The 17,857-nt window shown below is 50.6% G+C and overlaps 1 protein-coding gene across 23 annotated transcripts in view; it reads left to right on the forward strand.

Annotated features, from left to right (window-relative positions):
* Nucleotides 1-17,387, forward strand: part of Pnpla6 (patatin-like phospholipase domain containing 6) — a 29,349-nt gene extending 11,962 nt beyond the window's left edge. For 5 of the 23 annotated variants that reach the window (XM_063271434.1, XM_008769012.4, XM_063271435.1 and 2 more), the window contains 19 exons: nucleotides 3,994-4,199; nucleotides 4,440-4,571; nucleotides 4,648-4,771; nucleotides 4,961-5,074; nucleotides 5,252-5,327; nucleotides 7,289-7,429; nucleotides 7,624-7,687; nucleotides 8,212-8,380; nucleotides 8,569-8,751; nucleotides 9,338-9,456; nucleotides 9,678-9,834; nucleotides 10,160-10,276; nucleotides 10,362-10,431; nucleotides 10,876-10,992; nucleotides 14,664-14,965; nucleotides 15,689-15,805; nucleotides 15,980-16,076; nucleotides 16,207-16,316; nucleotides 17,079-17,384. In XM_063271434.1, the coding sequence (XP_063127504.1) occupies nucleotides 3,994-4,199; nucleotides 4,440-4,571; nucleotides 4,648-4,771; nucleotides 4,961-5,074; nucleotides 5,252-5,327; nucleotides 7,289-7,429; nucleotides 7,624-7,687; nucleotides 8,212-8,380; nucleotides 8,569-8,751; nucleotides 9,338-9,456; nucleotides 9,678-9,834; nucleotides 10,160-10,276; nucleotides 10,362-10,431; nucleotides 10,876-10,992; nucleotides 14,664-14,965; nucleotides 15,689-15,805; nucleotides 15,980-16,076; nucleotides 16,207-16,316; nucleotides 17,079-17,141 (2,478 nt within the window). In that variant the 3' untranslated portion in view covers nucleotides 17,142-17,384. Of the gene's footprint in view, nucleotides 1-3,993; nucleotides 4,200-4,439; nucleotides 4,572-4,647; nucleotides 4,772-4,960; nucleotides 5,075-5,251; nucleotides 5,328-7,285; nucleotides 7,430-7,623; nucleotides 7,688-8,211; nucleotides 8,381-8,568; nucleotides 8,752-9,337; nucleotides 9,457-9,677; nucleotides 9,835-10,159; nucleotides 10,277-10,361; nucleotides 10,432-10,673; nucleotides 10,791-10,875; nucleotides 10,993-14,663; nucleotides 14,966-15,688; nucleotides 15,806-15,979; nucleotides 16,077-16,206 lie in introns of all 23 variants that reach the window. The other 18 variants (XM_063271431.1, XM_063271430.1, XM_063271437.1 and 15 more) reach the window with 8 other exon arrangements.
* Nucleotides 17,388-17,857: the final 470 nt, after the last annotated feature.

Here is a 17,857-nt window from a genome sequence, read left to right on the forward strand (position 1 = left end):
CCCACAATGAACTAAGTCCCCACCATTGATTGCTGCTTGAGAAAATGCCTTATAGCTGGATCTCATGGAGGCATTTCTTCAAGCAAGGCTCCTTTTTCTCTGATGATGTTGGCTTGTGTAGGTTTGACATAAAATGAGGCAGTACAGTGTGTGTGTGTGTGTGTGTGTGTGTGTGTGTGTGTGTGTGTGTGTGTGACATACATATCCTAGGGCCTTTGCACATGCTAGGCAAGTACTCTACCACTGAGCTACCCTTCCCTGCTCCAGCATTTTAAAGAAATGGATATATTTGTTTTAATTGAGTGTTGGTACACACTGTTAGTGCCAGCAGTTGGGAGGCAGAAGCAGGTGGATCTCCGTGAGTTTGAGGCCAACTCACAGTGAGCTCTGGGCCAGCCAAGGACACGGAATGAGACCCGTCTTAAAGTACATCAAAGAGAAGATGGACAGCACCTGAGGAGTAACCTGAGGCTGTCCCTTTGGCTTTCATACACACACGTACACCCATGCACACACATGTTCCCAATTCTGTAACGAGTGACAGCCTGATTTTAGCAATGCTTACATGTAATCCACACACTACCTGGAAACTGTCTCAGAAGGTTATATGCATCTGTCACTTTCACTTTGCCCTCTCAGCACGGTTGCTTCTTTGGCATCAGACAGGTTGGTGCGGTTGACAGGGAACCATCTTCCCATCTCTGGGTCGTTTCAGTTCCTCCTTTACAAAGGGGTGGGACCAGGCTAACCACAAAGGAGAGGTGCATTTACTGAGCATCTGCCATGTCGAAGATCCTGTCCTACTTGCTAGACAGAGGCAAGAAAGGGTTGCGTGTCTTTGGCAAGGCAGTTAGCAGTTCTGATGGACGTCACTGAAAGGTGCATATAAATCCTGGTAAGCTTCGAGGGCTGAGAGCTTCAGAGAGCATGTTCTTGGCACTACAAAGACTGGGTTAGACAGGGCAGTGAGCACCAGCGAAGGAGGTAGGGTGGAGAAATTAGGTAGATGAGTGAAGTTCAGTCTAATAGAAAGCAAATTGGGCAAAGGTCCTGGAGTGACACTGCATAGATTTTAAATGTCCAACAATGTTCGTTCTCTCTCTCTCTCTCTCTCTCTCTCTCTCTCTCTCTCCACACATTTAGTGTGTGTGTGTGTGTGTGTGTGTGTGTGTGTGTGTGTATACATGCAAATGTAGAAGAAGACAGAGAACAACTTGAGGGAACCTGTTCTTTCCTTTCACCATGTGAACTCACGCTGCCAGACTTGGCAGCAAGCACCTTTACCACATGAGCCATCTTGCCTGTCCCTGCTGAGGCCCCCCAACTAGCTCAGGCTAGTCCGGAATTCACTGTGTAGTCCAGGCTAGTCCTGAACCAGAGCCCCTCTCGCCTCTGCCTCCTGAGTGCTGACCTCAAGCACCACACCGGCTGAAACCAGTTTGAACCCCAGCACTGGGTGGAAGGGGAGGTGAAAAAAGAAAAATACTTTAAACTACCTTGGGACAGAAAGAAATAGGCTCCGTGTAGAAAGCAAAAGCAGTTGGGGGATCAAATGGAATAGTTCTGCAGGAGCAACAGAGACCGGTTGCTTTAACGTTTTTTATTCCTTCTTTTTTTTTTTTTTTGTATGTGAATCAACTATATATGTGTTGATCAGAAGACAGGCTCTGAAAGTCAGTTCTGTCCTCACACTCTGTGGGGCCCAGGGATTGAATTTGGCTTTGAAGCTTAGGAACAAACAAGGGCCTTTACTCTTGAGTCATGGCAAAAGCCCCAAAGAGGATCTCTTCAAGGGGGACCCCACTATTGAAATAGTACTTCATAACTCAGTATAGTTGGCCTATTTAAAGTGTACATTTTGCTGAGTTCTTATGCATTCAATGAGTTGTGGGATCCATTTTAAAGCATTTGATCACCTTGAAAAGATCTTCCTTTAGCTACCAACCTCTCATCCCATGCCTGCCAATCACTAGGCTTTCTGTCTCCGTAAATGCGCCTGTCACCTGTCGCCTGTCGCCTGTTTTATTTTCGTGAGACAGGATCTCACATTGTCCAGGCTGGCCTTGAACTCTCTACACAGCCCAGTGGCCTTTCTCTGCCTCTGAAGTGCTGGGATTACAGGCATCTGCCTCAGGCCTGGCTCCATATAGACTTTTGCAGCCTCCTTTTGGGTTTCTTTTCAAAAGAATCCATAGGCCTTAATCTGGGCTAAGAATTCGGTGATCTGTTAGCAGCGTCTCTCCTAGGTGCAGATTCTGGTGTCGATCCGTACATAGGATCATCCCTCTGCAGACCTCAACTGACAAGGACTGAAAGTGATTTAGTGTGGCTGGAGTGATGGCTCTGGAGCACGTGCTCCTCTTCCAAAGGACATAGATTCAACTCCCAGCTCCCACATAACTTACAACTGCTGTGATCCCAGATCCAGAAGATCCATTACCCTCTTCCGGACTGTGAAGACACCAGGCAGGCACATGGCATGCATGTAGACACACACACACACACACACATACATGCACACGTACATGCACATAGCACACATACACACACACACGCACACATACACACACACTCACACGCACACAGCACACATACACACACATGCACACATACATGCACACAGCACACATACACACATGCACACATACACACGCACACATACATGCACACAGCACACATACACACACACGCACACATACACGCACACAGCACACATACACACACGCACACACGCACACACAAACACCCGCGCGCGCGGGCAAACACTCAGACAAATAAAACGAAAATACAGCTTTTAAAAAACGGCTGGACACGGTAGCACAGGCCTTTAACCTCAGCACTGGTATCTTAGACAGAGACAGGTAGATTTCTAGAGTTCAAGGCCAGAGAGGCCTACATAGCACTTCCAGGCCAGACGAGTAATAGTGAGGCCCTGTCTTAAAAAAGAAAGAAAAAATAACAAAGCATAGGTAAGCTTTAGACTGTGTGTCTGTACTGGACAGGTACTTGTCCTGAGCAATACAGTAGCAATCCTGACACGGCGTTAGAGTCAAATCATTGCCCAGGAAGATTTAAAGTCGACTGCAGGAGTCTCCAGTCTCCCCTTTGCCCAGGTGAATTAAGCTTTGAGAATTTGGGGACCCACAAGGTGTCCCTGGGAACAATTATGTTGGACGTCAAGCACAGACTGACTGCTCATATCGAGTCTTTCCCTTTTCCCACTTTTGTGTTCTGATCATGGGATCGCTGACATGCACCAGGGCGCCTGCATATCTGGTGCTGGGGATTGAACTCTAGGCTTCATCTGTGTTATGGAATCACTCTAGTGAGCTGCATTTTAAATTGTGGCAGGGTTTCACATATCCCAGGCTGCTCTTGAACCGGGTTTGTAGCTGAGGCTGACCTTGAGTGACTGGAGTCGTGCAGCACCCGATTATATGGTGGTAGGAACTGAGTCTGGGGCCTCTGACACACTAAGCAAGCACTCCGTCACTGTGCCACACACTCGTCTCTTGTACTCCACCTTATTTCTGAGACAAGGCCTTACTATAGATCTGGCTGGCTTCAAACCGAAGCTGTCTTCCTGCCTCAGCCTCACAAGTGCTCGAATTGTAGGTGGGACGCCACACTTGGCTGCTTGCTTGACTTTTACTATTCTCTTTGTTTTACTTGTGTTGTTGAGACAGGGTGGTCTCGAACTTGCTATGTAGTTCAGGGTGACCTTGAACCTTCTTCCATATGCATTTCTACCTACCTCAGCTTCCAGAACACTGAGTACTGGGATTATAGTATGCAACGCCATGTCTGTGTGTATGGTGCTGGGGCTGAAAGCCAGGGCTTGTGCCGTAGGCAAGCTCTTGACCACAGGAGCTATACTCAGAGCCTTTTCTTCTTAACCCTTTCTAAAGCTTTCTTGCGTGGCGCATCGACCTGAGTTTACGGGGCAAGTGCTGTGGCACTGGGAAATGCTCATCCCAACCCCTGTGCCAACAGGATGTGAGCCTGCACTTTGTGCTCTGGGGCTGCCTGCATGTGTACCAACGCATGATTGACAAGGCCGAGGAGGTGTGCCTGTTTGTGGCACAGCCAGGGGAGCTGGTGGGGCAGCTGGCGGTGCTCACCGGGGAACCCCTCATCTTCACACTCCGTGCCCAAAGAGACTGCACCTTCCTCCGGATCTCCAAATCCGACTTCTATGAGTAAGTGCTGGGTGAGGGGTAGGTATGGCACCTAGATGACCGAAGCCCAATTAGTTTTTTCCAAGGGAGAAGAGCCCAAAACATACTCCCCTCACCCCATTCTAGAAGGTTAGGACATAGCCCCTAAATCGGGCCTCCTAACACCTTCTAGGGCAGATGTGAGTTCTTTCTGTTTCACTCCCAAACCAACACCCAACGTTCTCCAAGAAGACCTGGCCCCACATCCCTTTTTGCTTTCAGGATCATGCGTGCACAGCCCAGTGTGGTGCTCAGCGCAGCTCACACGGTGGCTGCTAGGATGTCCCCCTTCGTGCGCCAGATGGACTTTGCCATTGACTGGACAGCTGTGGAGGCTGGTCGCGCGCTCTACAGGTACCACTTATCCTACCTCACTGCTCAAACCTTATCTGCAACTTTTGTCTGACTCTCCACTCTTCACTCACCCCAGGCAGGGCGACCGTTCAGACTGCACCTACATTGTACTCAATGGGCGTCTCCGCAGTGTCATCCAACGAGGCAGTGGCAAGAAGGAGCTAGTTGGGGAGTATGGCCGAGGGGATCTCATTGGTGTGGTAAGGGCAGCCCCCATATCTCTCCAAGCATAGTTGGCCCTTCACCTACACCTACATGCACATCGTCGGAGTAATCTAATGTTATTGGAGAATGCAACCCCAACTTTAGCTCCAGGAGTCTGGACTCCACCCTCTGTGCCTCTTCACGTCCCCATTATAACCTGGGTGAGTTTTTATTTTGTATCCCAGGTGGAGGCATTGACCCGGCAGCCACGGGCCACCACTGTACACGCTGTGCGAGACACAGAGCTGGCCAAGCTCCCCGAGGGCACCTTAGGTCACATCAAACGTCGGTACCCACAGGTGAATCTTCTGATTAGCGACCACAGGGCAGGGCCTCCCGTGTGCCAGGCTGCCCTAGTCGGGGGGTGCAGCCCAAGTAACGGAATTTCTAGCCTTTCAGGTGAAGGAAACAAAAGATGGGACCTTTCAGTCTCAATGAACACTGTTCTCTTTCTCTTCCCCAACCCTCTGCCTTAGGTCGTGACTCGCCTTATTCATCTGCTAAGCCAGAAAATTCTGGGCAATCTGCAGCAGTTGCAAGGACCCTTTCCAGGTGAGAGTTTGACTGGGAAATTGAGTCTGGGCAAATGGCATGATGGGAAACCGAGTTCAACAGTAAATCTTACTGGAGGCAGGTTTGGAACCGGAAGTTGGATTTAGTGCTTGCTGGGAAATGTAGTCCTTGTTTCTAGACAGTTTGTTAATTGGTCTAAAGTCTTAGCGGGCGGACTTTATTTATTTACTTTTTTTTTTTTTTTTTTTTTTTGGCGCTGGGGACCGAACCCAGGGCCTTGCGCTTCCTAGGTAAGCGCTCTACCACTGAGCTAAATCCCCAGCCCCCTATTTATTTACTTTTTAAGTAAGTGCAACGTTTTTACTACTTATTAATTGTGAGTGCGCGCACAAGCGAAACTGCACACACACGTGACCACACATGTGTGAGGGTCCGAGGAATCAAGTTTTCTAGCTTCCATCATGTGGATCTTGGGAGGTCAACTCAGGACGTCAGGCTTCACAGCAACACCTTTACCTGCGGAGCCTTCTCTCTGGTCCATGGGGGCACATACTCCAGCAGGGAGGTTGGTTCCTGGCCCCAGTGGAATCACATGAGCATCCTGGCAAAGAATCACAGTAAAATAACACGAGAGCTCCAGGGCGCGCACCAGGTGCACATTGGGAAGTGGCTTCCGAAGTTAAGCTGGCCTGCTAGAAACTGTGGTTGTTTATACTGGGCTGTAGTTTCTGTGAGCTAGAATAAATGACGGTACAGTCTGTCCAGGCCATGCCACCAAAGGCTTCTACATTTTGCTAACCTTTCCTCCACATAACCTTCACATTCAGGATAGAGGCCAAAGTCATATAAGTAGGAAAGACATAATTTAAAACACACACAAGGGGTTGGGGATTTAGCCCAGTGTAGAGCGCTTGCCTAGCAAGCGCAAGGCCCTGGGTTCGGTCCTCAGCTCCGAAAAAAAGAAAAAAAAAAAAAAAAACACACACACACACACACACACAAGGACCCCAATGTGAGGAGCTGGTTAAATACAGAGGGAAACAAAGCACAGTGATTACACAGGGCTGCAGGCAGAAAGCCGGAGAGAAGGATGGATGGAAGGAGGATTTCTGAGGACTGTGGGCTGAACCGAAAGAAGTAGGACGGTCCACACAAGGTGTGGCAGTTTGGAGCCTTGTTTCATGTTGCCCAGGCTGGCCTTGAACTCACTGTGTAGCCAAGGATGGCGTTGAATTTATGATGCTCTTGCCTCTACCTTCTGAGTGCTTGGATGACAGGCATGTGCCGCCCGTCACCTCGGTTTGTGTTGTGGATGGAGCCCAGAGCTTTGTGCATGCTAAGTCATGTACTGGACCCAGAGCCCCAGTCCAGGGTTTGGTGCTTTTGAACCACAACCAGGAGTAACCTGAGAGGGAAGGAAGAGCTTTGGAAAGTATTTGCGTTCACTGAGGAACTCGGTCTAGGCTGTTAGAGCAGTCACGGATGTTCTTGTCTAAGTTGGTGTTGGGACATAGCAGCCTGAGTCAGAGTGGAATGGGTGCATAGGCATGGTGGATCTGAATGGTTCTAACACCACCTAGTTGGTAGCTGGCTGCGGCGCCACATGTCTGTTATCCTACCACGTAGAGGTTGGATGCAGGAGGCAGGAGGTCATCCTCAGCTGTGTGAGAGCGTGTCTCAGAAAAGAACAACAACAAAATCACATAATGGGTCTCGTAGGTTAAGGCCCAAAGTGAAGGGTACTGGCCGAGTCTTAACAAGCAACACCCAAGGTGGAATTGTATGTCGGCTACTACGGCCGTGGCCTCAGTATGGTGCTATCCCAGCTCAGAACCGTGGGAAGCTGTGGGCTGAGGGACAAAAGGCAGGGATAGAGGAGAGCGAAAAGGGAGTAGAAGAGGTGTGAGGGGGACTGTGAGGAGGAGGTGGGGAGAAAGAGGAGGCCTCTCCACACAGTTGCTCAGAGTTGCTCAGCCAATCTACGATTGGTGTCTCAGCAGGCTCCGGACTCAGTGTCCCGCAGCACTCAGAGCTGACCAACCCAGCCAGCAACCTGTCCACTGTGGCTATCCTCCCTGTGTGTGCTGAGGTGCCCATGATGGCCTTTACTCTGGAACTTCAGCATGCCCTGCAAGCTATTGGTGAGTGGGGAGTCTGTCCGGTGGAACCGTGTGTGTATACACCAGTCATCCATACTGAGGGGTGGGCGAGTGGGTAGTGGGGGTGATGGTAAGGGATCCTACGCCACAGGGATGGGTGACAAGTCATCTGTTGTAGGAGAGGCCTCCCAAGCATCGAGCTAGGTTTCTAACTTCCACTCCTCAACTACCACTAGGTCCCACGCTCCTCCTTAACAGTGACATCATCCGGGCACGCCTGGGGGCTTCAGCGCTGGATAGGTATGTGGGGTTTTGGGGAGCGGGGCTGGAAGGGTGGAAGGCCTAATATTGGGGATTCTCTAAGTTTGGCTTCTGAATCGAGGATTCTTGTCTGTGGGATCAATAGGGAAGCGATGTGGGCAAACCCCTTTAGGTAGCAGAGGTGTCAAACTGGAAATCCAGGGGCCATATGCAGCTCTCATAACTATGACTGTGGCTCAAAGCATACTTAAAATATTATGAGGTTTGTTCTTTCTTTTGTTTGGTTTTATTTTCTTTGTAACTTGATTACATGATTCTTGAGCATTAACATTGTTCATGGTTTCACTTGGCAAAGTGATACAAAACAAATACATGTGAAAATAAATGTAGCCCCCATTTCAACACTCCCTGACCCCCAACTCCCTGCTTTGGCATGGATGTTAATTACTGGGACCTGGGAAGATCTAAATATTCCCAGCGGTAGGATTGCACTATCTCTGTGTTGGGAGAGGTTGTGGAACTCCAGACCAGCTCCAAGATGATACTCCCTCATTATACCCCAGCATTCAAGAATTCCGGCTGTCAGGGTGGCTGGCTCAGCAGGAAGATGCCCATCGAATTGTACTCTACCAAACTGACACGTCCCTGACGCCTTGGACCGTCCGTTGCCTCCGCCAGGCCGACTGCATCCTCATTGTGGGCCTGGGGGACCAGGAACCCACTGTCGGTCAGGTCTGGAGACTTTATACACCTATTGCACACACATAGACCGCAGTCTTCCCTCCGGATCTCATCCCTTGTCCCCCTGTGCCTGTATACGGCCATGTCCGCTCATGCTGCTGTTCTGTGAGGGAGCCGAGCTTGGTCGGGTGTGGGTAGAGAAGGTATCAATGGCCTCCACCTGTCTCTGTCTTCCGTAGCTGGAACAAATGCTGGAGAACACTGCCGTGCGTGCCTTGAAGCAGCTGGTTTTGCTGCACCGGGAGGAAGGCCCTGGGCCCACGCGCACTGTAGAGTGGCTCAACATGCGCAGCTGGTGCTCTGGACACCTGCACCTCCGCTGTCCTCGCCGCCTCTTCTCGCGTCGCAGCCCAGCTAAACTTGTAAGGGGCGGTAATCTAAGAAAGGAAGCAATGGGTACACTCTCTTCTACCTAAGGGATTGCGTTTGGGTGTGGCATGAAGAGCCTTAGGAAGCACACTTTCTGCTTGGGAGTATAGTTTGAGAAAGACTTCCCCTCCAGTGGGGGGTTGAGGCCTGAGAATAACTGTTCTTCCAGCCGGGACTGAGGTTTGGGAGTGGCCTGAATAAAGGCCTTGAGTGGCACACCTCTCTGCTGCTTCGGGTCTGGGGACACACCCCTTCGCCTATGGGCGTGGCTTGATGTCACACCCTCTTCCACCTTAGGTAGCATTTGGTGCATCTGCCAATGGGTGGCGTTTGGTGCAGTTTAGGGGTACTGCATGCTCCATAGTGGGGCAGGGCCAGGGCTTGGGCGGAGCCTGGGAAGGGCTCCTAGGAGGCACACCCTCCTCTGTCTAAGAGCAGAACTTAGGGAATTGAGACAGAGCCTGAACCAATTGCAGGGGTCAGGGGAAGTAGCAAAGACCAGTGTGTGCCTGAGGGATCCCCTAGACTTGTTCCCTATTACCTCAGTCTAATGCGTCTTTATTCTCTTCTGGATCCCAGCATGAGCTGTATGAGAAGGTTTTCTCCAGGCGTGCAGACCGTCACAGCGACTTCTCCCGCCTGGCACGAGTGCTCACAGGAAACACTATTGCTCTGGTGCTGGGTGGAGGCGGGGCCAGGTAAGGACGGGCATATTCGAAGACCCAGGAGCAGGACGTGTAAGGGGTGGAGCTTATTACCTTGGAGATATCCCCACAGCCCGGCTACAGTTCCACCCACCCATCTACTCCGCACCCCCGCCTGTGCACACGCCCGGAGGGGAAGTGGGAACTAGAGAATTCCTGGGGCGGTAGGTACCCGCAGATCCCCAGCTTGTCACCAGGTCCCCTCCATTCTGCAGGGGCTGCTCGCATATTGGGGTGCTGAAGGCATTAGAGGAGGCAGGGGTCCCAGTCGACCTTGTGGGAGGCACATCTATAGGTTCCTTCATTGGGGCCCTGTATGCCGAGGAACGCAGCGCCAGTCGTACCAAACAGCGAGCCCGGGAGTGGGCCAAGGTGTGTTTTGTGGGGGTTATGAGGAGATGGGGTTGCAGGGCCCAAGAGGCGCAGGGATACCCGTGGAAATGCCATAGCCTGATCCCGTAGTGTGGGTAGGGGTCCTGTACTCTGGGAATTCTGCCTAGATCCTTACAGAAATATCACTGGGACCTTGGATGAACCTTCCGTGACTTCTTAGCCAATGACTCCAGTCCCCAAACTTTCCAACTAGAGCAGTCATTGTATTGATTGACACTCACAAGCCCTGTGTGCGTATGGGTATTCCTAGAGCATTGACCTCCCTGTAACTCTAAGCAACTCCCTTTGACCATTTGATTCCTAGAGCATGACTTCTGTACTGGAGCCTGTATTGGACCTCACATATCCTGTCACCTCCATGTTTACTGGCTCGGCCTTTAACCGAAGTATCCACCGTGTCTTCCAGGACAAGCAGATCGAGGTATGTCCATCCCCTACACCTGGCCTGCTGCCTTCCCCCCATGGGTTCTCCGCCCTCTTCTACTTTGTTTTTTACCCCTTCCTAGGACCTGTGGCTGCCTTACTTCAATGTGACCACAGACATCACTGCATCCGCCATGCGTGTCCACAAAGATGGTGGGTGCCATCCTGCCACGCCCTGCTACAATCGTGCTGGCCAGCGTGTGGGGATGGGTTGTAGGGGAGGGCAGCTGAGCATCTGGGACGTTGTTAACACAAGTGACCGTCCACCTGGGCCCGTCCACCGATCACTAACCATCACCCACTAATGTCCCGAAGGCCCCAGGTATGTCCGTTCTCAGGGGTGGGGAGCCGGGAGGCTTGTCGGGCACCTCACGCCCTCCCGCCATCCCCCACAGGCTGCGTGTGGCGTTACGTCCGGGCCAGTGCCTCCTACTGTCCCTACCTGCCCCCACTCTGCGACCCCAAGGACGGGCACCTGCTGGTGGACGGGTGTTACGTTAACAACGTTCCAGGTCAGCGAGCCCACAGGCTGACCGGGCCTCCAAGTGTGTCTGAGCGTGTCTGTGCGTGTCTGTGTCTGTGTATCCCACCGGGCAGGCTCCCTGTGGCGCTATGTGCGTGCCAGCATGACGCTCTCGGGCTACCTGCCCCCGCTGTGCGACCCGAAGGATGGGCACCTGCTCATGGATGGTGGCTACATCAACAACCTGCCAGGCAAGTGGCTGCCCACTCGCATCTGCATGGACCCTGGTCACCAGGCACTGCACACACAGACTAGAAGGGACAAGTCATATGGATGGAAAAGCTCCAGAGGGCATACACAGCTTGCACAGTGACATAGACTGACACACATGCAGGCATGCATATGTCCATGCATACAGATATGTGAGTGTATGTGGACAGTAACATGAACATTTGAAAAGTCCACACATTAGACACGGTAGCACACACCTCTGATCACAGCACTCGGGAGGCAGAGGCAAGCAGATCTCTGAGTTCGAGGCCACCCAGGGCTAAAGAGAGAAACCCAGTCTGGAAGACAAAACAAACAAACAAAAAGGGGGGAAAAAAGTTCAAGGCCTTCCTTAGCTACAAAATGGATTTGAAGCCATCCTGGGCTACATGAGCCCCTATCTCAAAAGATAAACTCTTTTAGTTAAAAGTAGGATTTGACTACTCAGTTGGTGGAGAACGTGCCTTGTGTGAACGAAGCTCTACATTCTCACCCCTGCTCACACAAAACCAGACATGGTGCTGCACACCCCTTATCCCGGGATTCAGACTGAAGCAGGAGGATCAGGAATCCAGGGCCATTTTAAGCTACAAAGCAAGTTCCAGACAAGCCTGAGCTACAGGAAACCCTGTCTGTAAATAAATAACAAATGAAACACCTTCCCATTCTCACGTGTCACAGTGGACACAGAGATGACAGACATACAAGGGACTAGCGCTGGCACCCGGTTATGCATGCACATACATACGTACATACATACATACATACATACATACATACATACATACAGAACACGCTTTGACATGTGCACAGCAGCTCCAGATGCACACCTTTCAGGGGCTTGCATAGGTAGAACCCAAGCACATGAAGGAATAAACATGTCTGTGTGATGTAATTAGCCGCACTGACCCGTGTGTTCACACCTTCCCTGCACACTCTATGGACTATGCGTGTATAGACTTGTAGATTGAATAAGGTGCCAATGTGACCAAGATAAGCATTTTTTCACAACCACCAACTTAAAGGGTTTTTGTTTTGTTTCTTAAGACAGGATCTCACATAGCTCATGGTGGCCTCAAACTTAGGTAATCAAAAGATAGTCTTGAATCCTCATGCCTCTATGTCTGGGCTGCTGGGATGACAAATGGGTTCTCCATGCCCAGTTTACATGGTGCTAGGAATGGGGTCCAGGACTTTCACGCTGTGCAGACACTCTACTAACTGGGCTACATTCCCAGCATGCTTACTGACTTCACAAGCATAGACGGGAGGTAGATTCAAGTGCAGCTCTGAAGAAAACTCATTCTCTTGATGGGTGGTGGCATACACCTTTAATGCCTGCACGCCAGAGGCAGAGGCAGAGATCTCTGAGTTTGAGGCCAGCCTGGTCTACATAGTGAGTTTCAGGACAGCCAAGGCTACATAGAGAAACCCTGTCTCAAAAAACACAAACCAAGGGGTTGGGGATTTAGCTCAGTGGTAGAGTGCTTGCCTAGAAAGCACAAGGCCCTGGGTTCAGTCCTCAGCTCTGGAAAAAAAAACAAATAACAAAAAACACAAACCAAACCAATCAACCAACCAAGAAACTCAGTGTCAAAAGTGTGCGCCCCAGAAACACGTTAGTTACACACTTGATCTCATAGACCAGGAACACATTAGTTACACACACTTGATCTCAAGACCAGGAACACGTTAGTTACACACACTTGATCTCATGGACCAGAAACAAGTTAGTTACACACTTGATCTCATAGACCAGAAACATGTTAGCTACACACACTTGATCTCATAGACCAGGAACACGTTAGTTACACATACTTGATCTCATAGACCAGGATCTGGTCAGCTGTACCACACTGTGTGCATCTATCTGGGTCTGTGTTTAACTTTATGAATAAAGGATTTTTAAAATATAATTACACATGGAGGTTGGAGGACAACTTATAGTAGTTATTTTTCTCATTCCAAAATGTGGGTCCTGGGAGTTGAACTCTGGTTATGAATAGTTTGGTAAGGGCCCCGCCTGCCGAGTCATCTCAGTGGCCCTGTGTTGGTGGTTGGTTGGTCGGTCGGTCGACTGGTTGGTTAGTTGACTGGTTAGTTAGTTATTGTTAAACCTAAACTGGCCTCTAATTTGCTACATAGCTGAGAGTGATCTTGAATTTACAGTCCTTCTCCCACCTCCCAAGTGTGGGGATTCTAAGCTTGTAAATGAGGGTGCACTGGGGTAGCCGTGCCCCAATCCACCTCTTATCTGCGGTTCCCATTGCAGCACAACAACAGGGGTGAAAACTCAGGGCTGAACTAAAAGCATTTTCTCGTGATCCTGCTAGCACTGGAAATGTAACCATACTTGTAAACACGGCCACCATCCCTCACATGACACTCACATAGGTGTTCACAGACCTACAGGTACACGGGCAGACATGGATATGCAGACACATACAGGGCTGGAAAAGTGTCTCTGTGGAAGGCGCAGACATAACCTGCACTCCATCCCAGTGCCCGTGTAAAGATGGCCACAGTGGTGGACATCCATAGCCCCAGCACTTTGGGGGGAAGGAGTAGACTTGAGGATCCCCAGGGCTCACTGGCCAGCCAGTCTAGAGGGAAGGATGAACCCTAGGTTCAGTGGGACACCTTTTCTCAAAAAAGGTGTGGGCTTGGCAGTTAAGAATGAGCTCTTGAAGAGGACCTACATTCTTCCCAGCACCTCCGTCTTCACAACTACCTGTAACTATCTCCAGAGACATGGAATGCCTCTCTTGGCCTCTGCAGGCATTGTACACACGTGCACATAAACACAGGCAGGCACACACCTGCAGACACAGAAAGAAATCTTTTTTTTTTTCTTCTTTTTTTTTGGTTTCTGAGACAGGGTTTCTCTGTGTAGTCCACACAGTCCTGGAACTCACTGTGTAGACCAGGCTGACCATGAACTCAGAGACCTGCCTGTCTCTGCTTCCCGAGTGCTGGGGTTAAAAGTGTGCATCACCTAGTGCTTTTTTTAAGGTGTCAAGTGATTGGGGTTGGGGATTTAGCTCAGCGGTAGAGCGCTTGCCTAGCAAGCGCAAGGCCCTGGGTTCGGTCCCCAGCTCCGAAAAAAAAAGAAAAGGGAAGAAAAAAAAAAAAGGTGTCAAGTGATAAGGGAAGACACTCGTGTTAAACTCCAGCCTGCACACAACACACACAGATGGACATTTCCTGACATGCATTCGGACAGGCCGAGCCAGAGGTGCAGGCACAGGAAGACAGTGCTTCCCACAGGGTCTCAGAAAAGAGGGATGTAAACACTCACAGGCACATGCAGGCGACATGTGTGTGACACACACAGCCAGCAACATAAACTCAAGAATAACTACACAAAGATGAATAGACAGGCATTTCCTCGGGTCAAGGCTGGCTCTGTAGCGCACAGACAAGCAGACAGACAGACAGCCACAAACATAACTGCCACTCTCCCTGGGCCATCTTCTCTTGACTTGTTTGCATACATTTCCATGTCATTTGCATGACAGCATGGTGTTTGCATGCTCCCCACCCCCCCACCCCCATGTGCCCTTTTGCATTGTGGTATCTGTGGGACTGGGTTGGGCATCCCTGCCCTGCTGGGCTCCTGTTGGGACAGACTGCTGACCTCCTGGCTCTACAGCGGATATCGCCCGCAGCATGGGGGCCAAAACGGTCATTGCCATCGACGTGGGAAGCCAGGATGAGACGGATCTCAGCACCTATGGGGACAGCCTGTCTGGCTGGTGGTTGCTGTGGAAACGGCTAAACCCCTGGGCAGACAAGGTAAAGGTTCCAGACATGGCTGAGATCCAGTCCCGCCTGGCGTATGTGTCCTGTGTGCGGCAGCTGGAAGTTGTCAAGTCTAGTTCCTATTGCGAGTACCTTCGTCCATCCATTGACTGCTTCAAGACCATGGACTTCGGGAAGTTTGACCAGATCTATGTGAGTCATTGGGCTATGGGAAGTAGATTCACCAATGATAATGTCTAAACAGTAGACAGTAATGTTTGCAGTAGATACAATATGGGTATGGCTGTATGTATTCTATTACATTCGCACTAAATTTGTGACATGCACTGCCTGAAACACCGTGTAGTGGTTTCTGATGTCATTTCTAATAAGCAGAGAGTGAAAGCAGTGATCAATTAGTAATGTCTGCCATGGGTCTGGAGAGGGGTGGACCAATATGGTATATGCCACTGACCCTGCAAAACATGTCCACATCAACTAATATTGATCAGTAGATGCTGCCTAGAGGTTCCAAGTTAAAATGTCTGACGTCTCTCTTTGATTACTGGAAGGATGTACCAGAATGGACTAATGTCTACTGTAGACATGGGTCATGACCCTATTCACAAACGTGATGCATTGTTTCAGACCTTGAAAATAATTTTGCACATTACCATCTTGGTTAATTGGTACTTGAAATACCTCATGGGGCTGAGTGGGAGAGAGATCTGAAGAGATTGATTAGTAATGTCTGGAAGGGGCAACAACTGAAAATCTGTGGGCAAGTAGACTACACATTACTCTGAAATAGATTTAATTCGGATGTCTGCTGTCCCAGAAGTCAAGCACTTAATGGGGATGTTGAAGGAAGCTGTGTGTAGATGTGGGGGCAGGTGGTGGTTTCAGGCACAATCCCGGCCTCCTTGTTTCTTGCAGGATGTGGGTTACCAGTATGGGAAGGCTGTGTTTGGAGGCTGGACCCGTGGTGAAGTCATTGAGAAAATGCTCACAGACCGGAGGTCTACAGACCTTAATGAAAGTCGCCGTGCAGATGTAAGCCTGTGATGTTTCTGTTGGGACCAAACTCACTCAGAGATTCCAGAACCCCAAGCCCCTCTATTCTGCCGAGCCCCTCAGGTCTCAGGCACCACCTCAGAGTCCCCTCTGAGCTCTTAAAACCCTTCAGACCATCCCTACTCCCAAAGCCTCACCCACCCTACCCTACAGATACTTGCCTTCCCGAGCTCTGGCTTCACTGACTTGGCTGAGATCGTGTCCCGGATTGAGCCCCCAACAAGCTACGTCTCTGATGGCTGTGCTGATGGTGAGGGGCTGAAGGGACCCTTGAGAGTTGGGCGTGCTGGGCCTGGAGATGTGGGCAGGGGGCATGCGTGGCTGAAAATATCAACTCAGCCCACGTCTCCTCACCTGCACCTTGATACTTCCCATCCCAGGGGAGGAGTCGGATTGCTTGACAGAGTATGAGGAAGATGCGGGACCTGACTGCTCAAGGGATGAAGGGGGCTCTCCTGAGGGTGCCAGCCCTAGCACTGCCTCAGAGGTGGTAAGAATGGAGCCCAAAGATCACATGTCCCCAGCAGATCACATGTGCCGTGGGAAGGAACTAGATAGAGCCTTGGGGGTTGGTGCTGGGTGACATGAGAACATAAGTCTAGAGATGGGAGATTCATGTCTCCCCACCTTAGGACTGACAAGCTAAACCCACACTGGTTTACTTCTGTTGCTGTGACAAAAGACTCTTCAAAGCAGCTCAGGAGAGAAAGGGTTTATTTACATCATAATCTAAGGTTACACTCAGTCTTTGCAAGGGAGTGAAGGAGGCAGGAGCTTGAGAGAACTGGTGACATTGGGTATGCAGTCAGAAGACAGCAATAGATGCATGCGTGCCTGCACTTAGCTCTCTTTCCCCAGTCTACAGCCCTATGTAGGGAATGGTGCCGCCCACAGTAGGCAGATCTTCCCACTACAATTAACCATGGAAAGAAACCCCCCACTCCACCCCACCCCAATGCTCCCAGAACAACTTGATCTAAGCACTACTTCATTGAGACTCCACTCCTAGGGTATTCCAGATTATGTCAGGTTGACAATTAGGGTTAACCATCACAGTGTGTTAATGGCCCTGAGCCAGGAAATGTGTCACGATGCACAAGCTGACTGTTTCTAAAGTGATGCTTATCAAGCAAGGCTTGAGTGAAACTAATTTTAGTGGTGAGGGTCGGGCAGCTCTGTTTGTCACAAAGTGGATTTCAAGGCTGACATTCACCCTGCCTGGGTGACACACATCTGTTGCCTGTCCCTATAGGAAGAGGAGAAGTCCACACTCCGGCAACGACGCTTTCTGCCTCAGGAGACTGGGGCTCAGTAGCAGATGCCTGAGGACCTTGACAGGGAACCCCGGTTCCTAGACTGGGTTGTGGGTGGGCCTGTGGGGGAGCTCACACTATTATTCCTGCTGCTATACTGTGACACTCCCTGGGCCTTCCCCCTTGGCTCCAAGGACCACACACTGGACTGACTTGCCCTGTCCCTAAGGGAAGGGCAAAACTGCACTGATGACCTTTGACCAACTATGTTACCTTCCCCCCAATAAACTCTCACCCCTTTCGAAGCAGCCTGGTGCTGTCTTTGGGTTTCTGGGGCTCCTCCCAACGTCTGTGCTCACGTGTTGGGCAGAGTCCAAAGGAGCCTACAGCTTGTCCCACTGCGGTAACAGTTCCCGTGTGGGTTCCCGTGTGGGTGCGCTGCACCCTGGCTGCAGACCCCTCTGAGCCTGCTTCGTCTTCCCTTACCTAGTTTCTGGATGATCCCAGGTGTCTCTTGCACCTCTTGCTCTCCCTACTAAATCCCCACAGCCAGAGGACACAGAGACCGCTCTGAAGGGGCACAGTGTGTTCTGCTCTGGCAGAGGATCTGTGTTGCCCTACTAGTGCCCACCCCAGGTGGCTCACAACGACTGTAACTCCAGCTCCACGGGACCTGTTGCCCTTTTCTGGCCTCCTACTGTTTTGCACTCTTGTGTGCGTACTACCTCTCACACACACACAGACGCATACAAAAATGCAAAATAAAAACTTCCCATAG

This window comes from Rattus norvegicus, chromosome 12 (genome assembly GCF_036323735.1).
Source record: "Rattus norvegicus strain BN/NHsdMcwi chromosome 12, GRCr8, whole genome shotgun sequence".
NCBI classification, from domain to species: domain Eukaryota; kingdom Metazoa; phylum Chordata; class Mammalia; order Rodentia; family Muridae; genus Rattus; species Rattus norvegicus.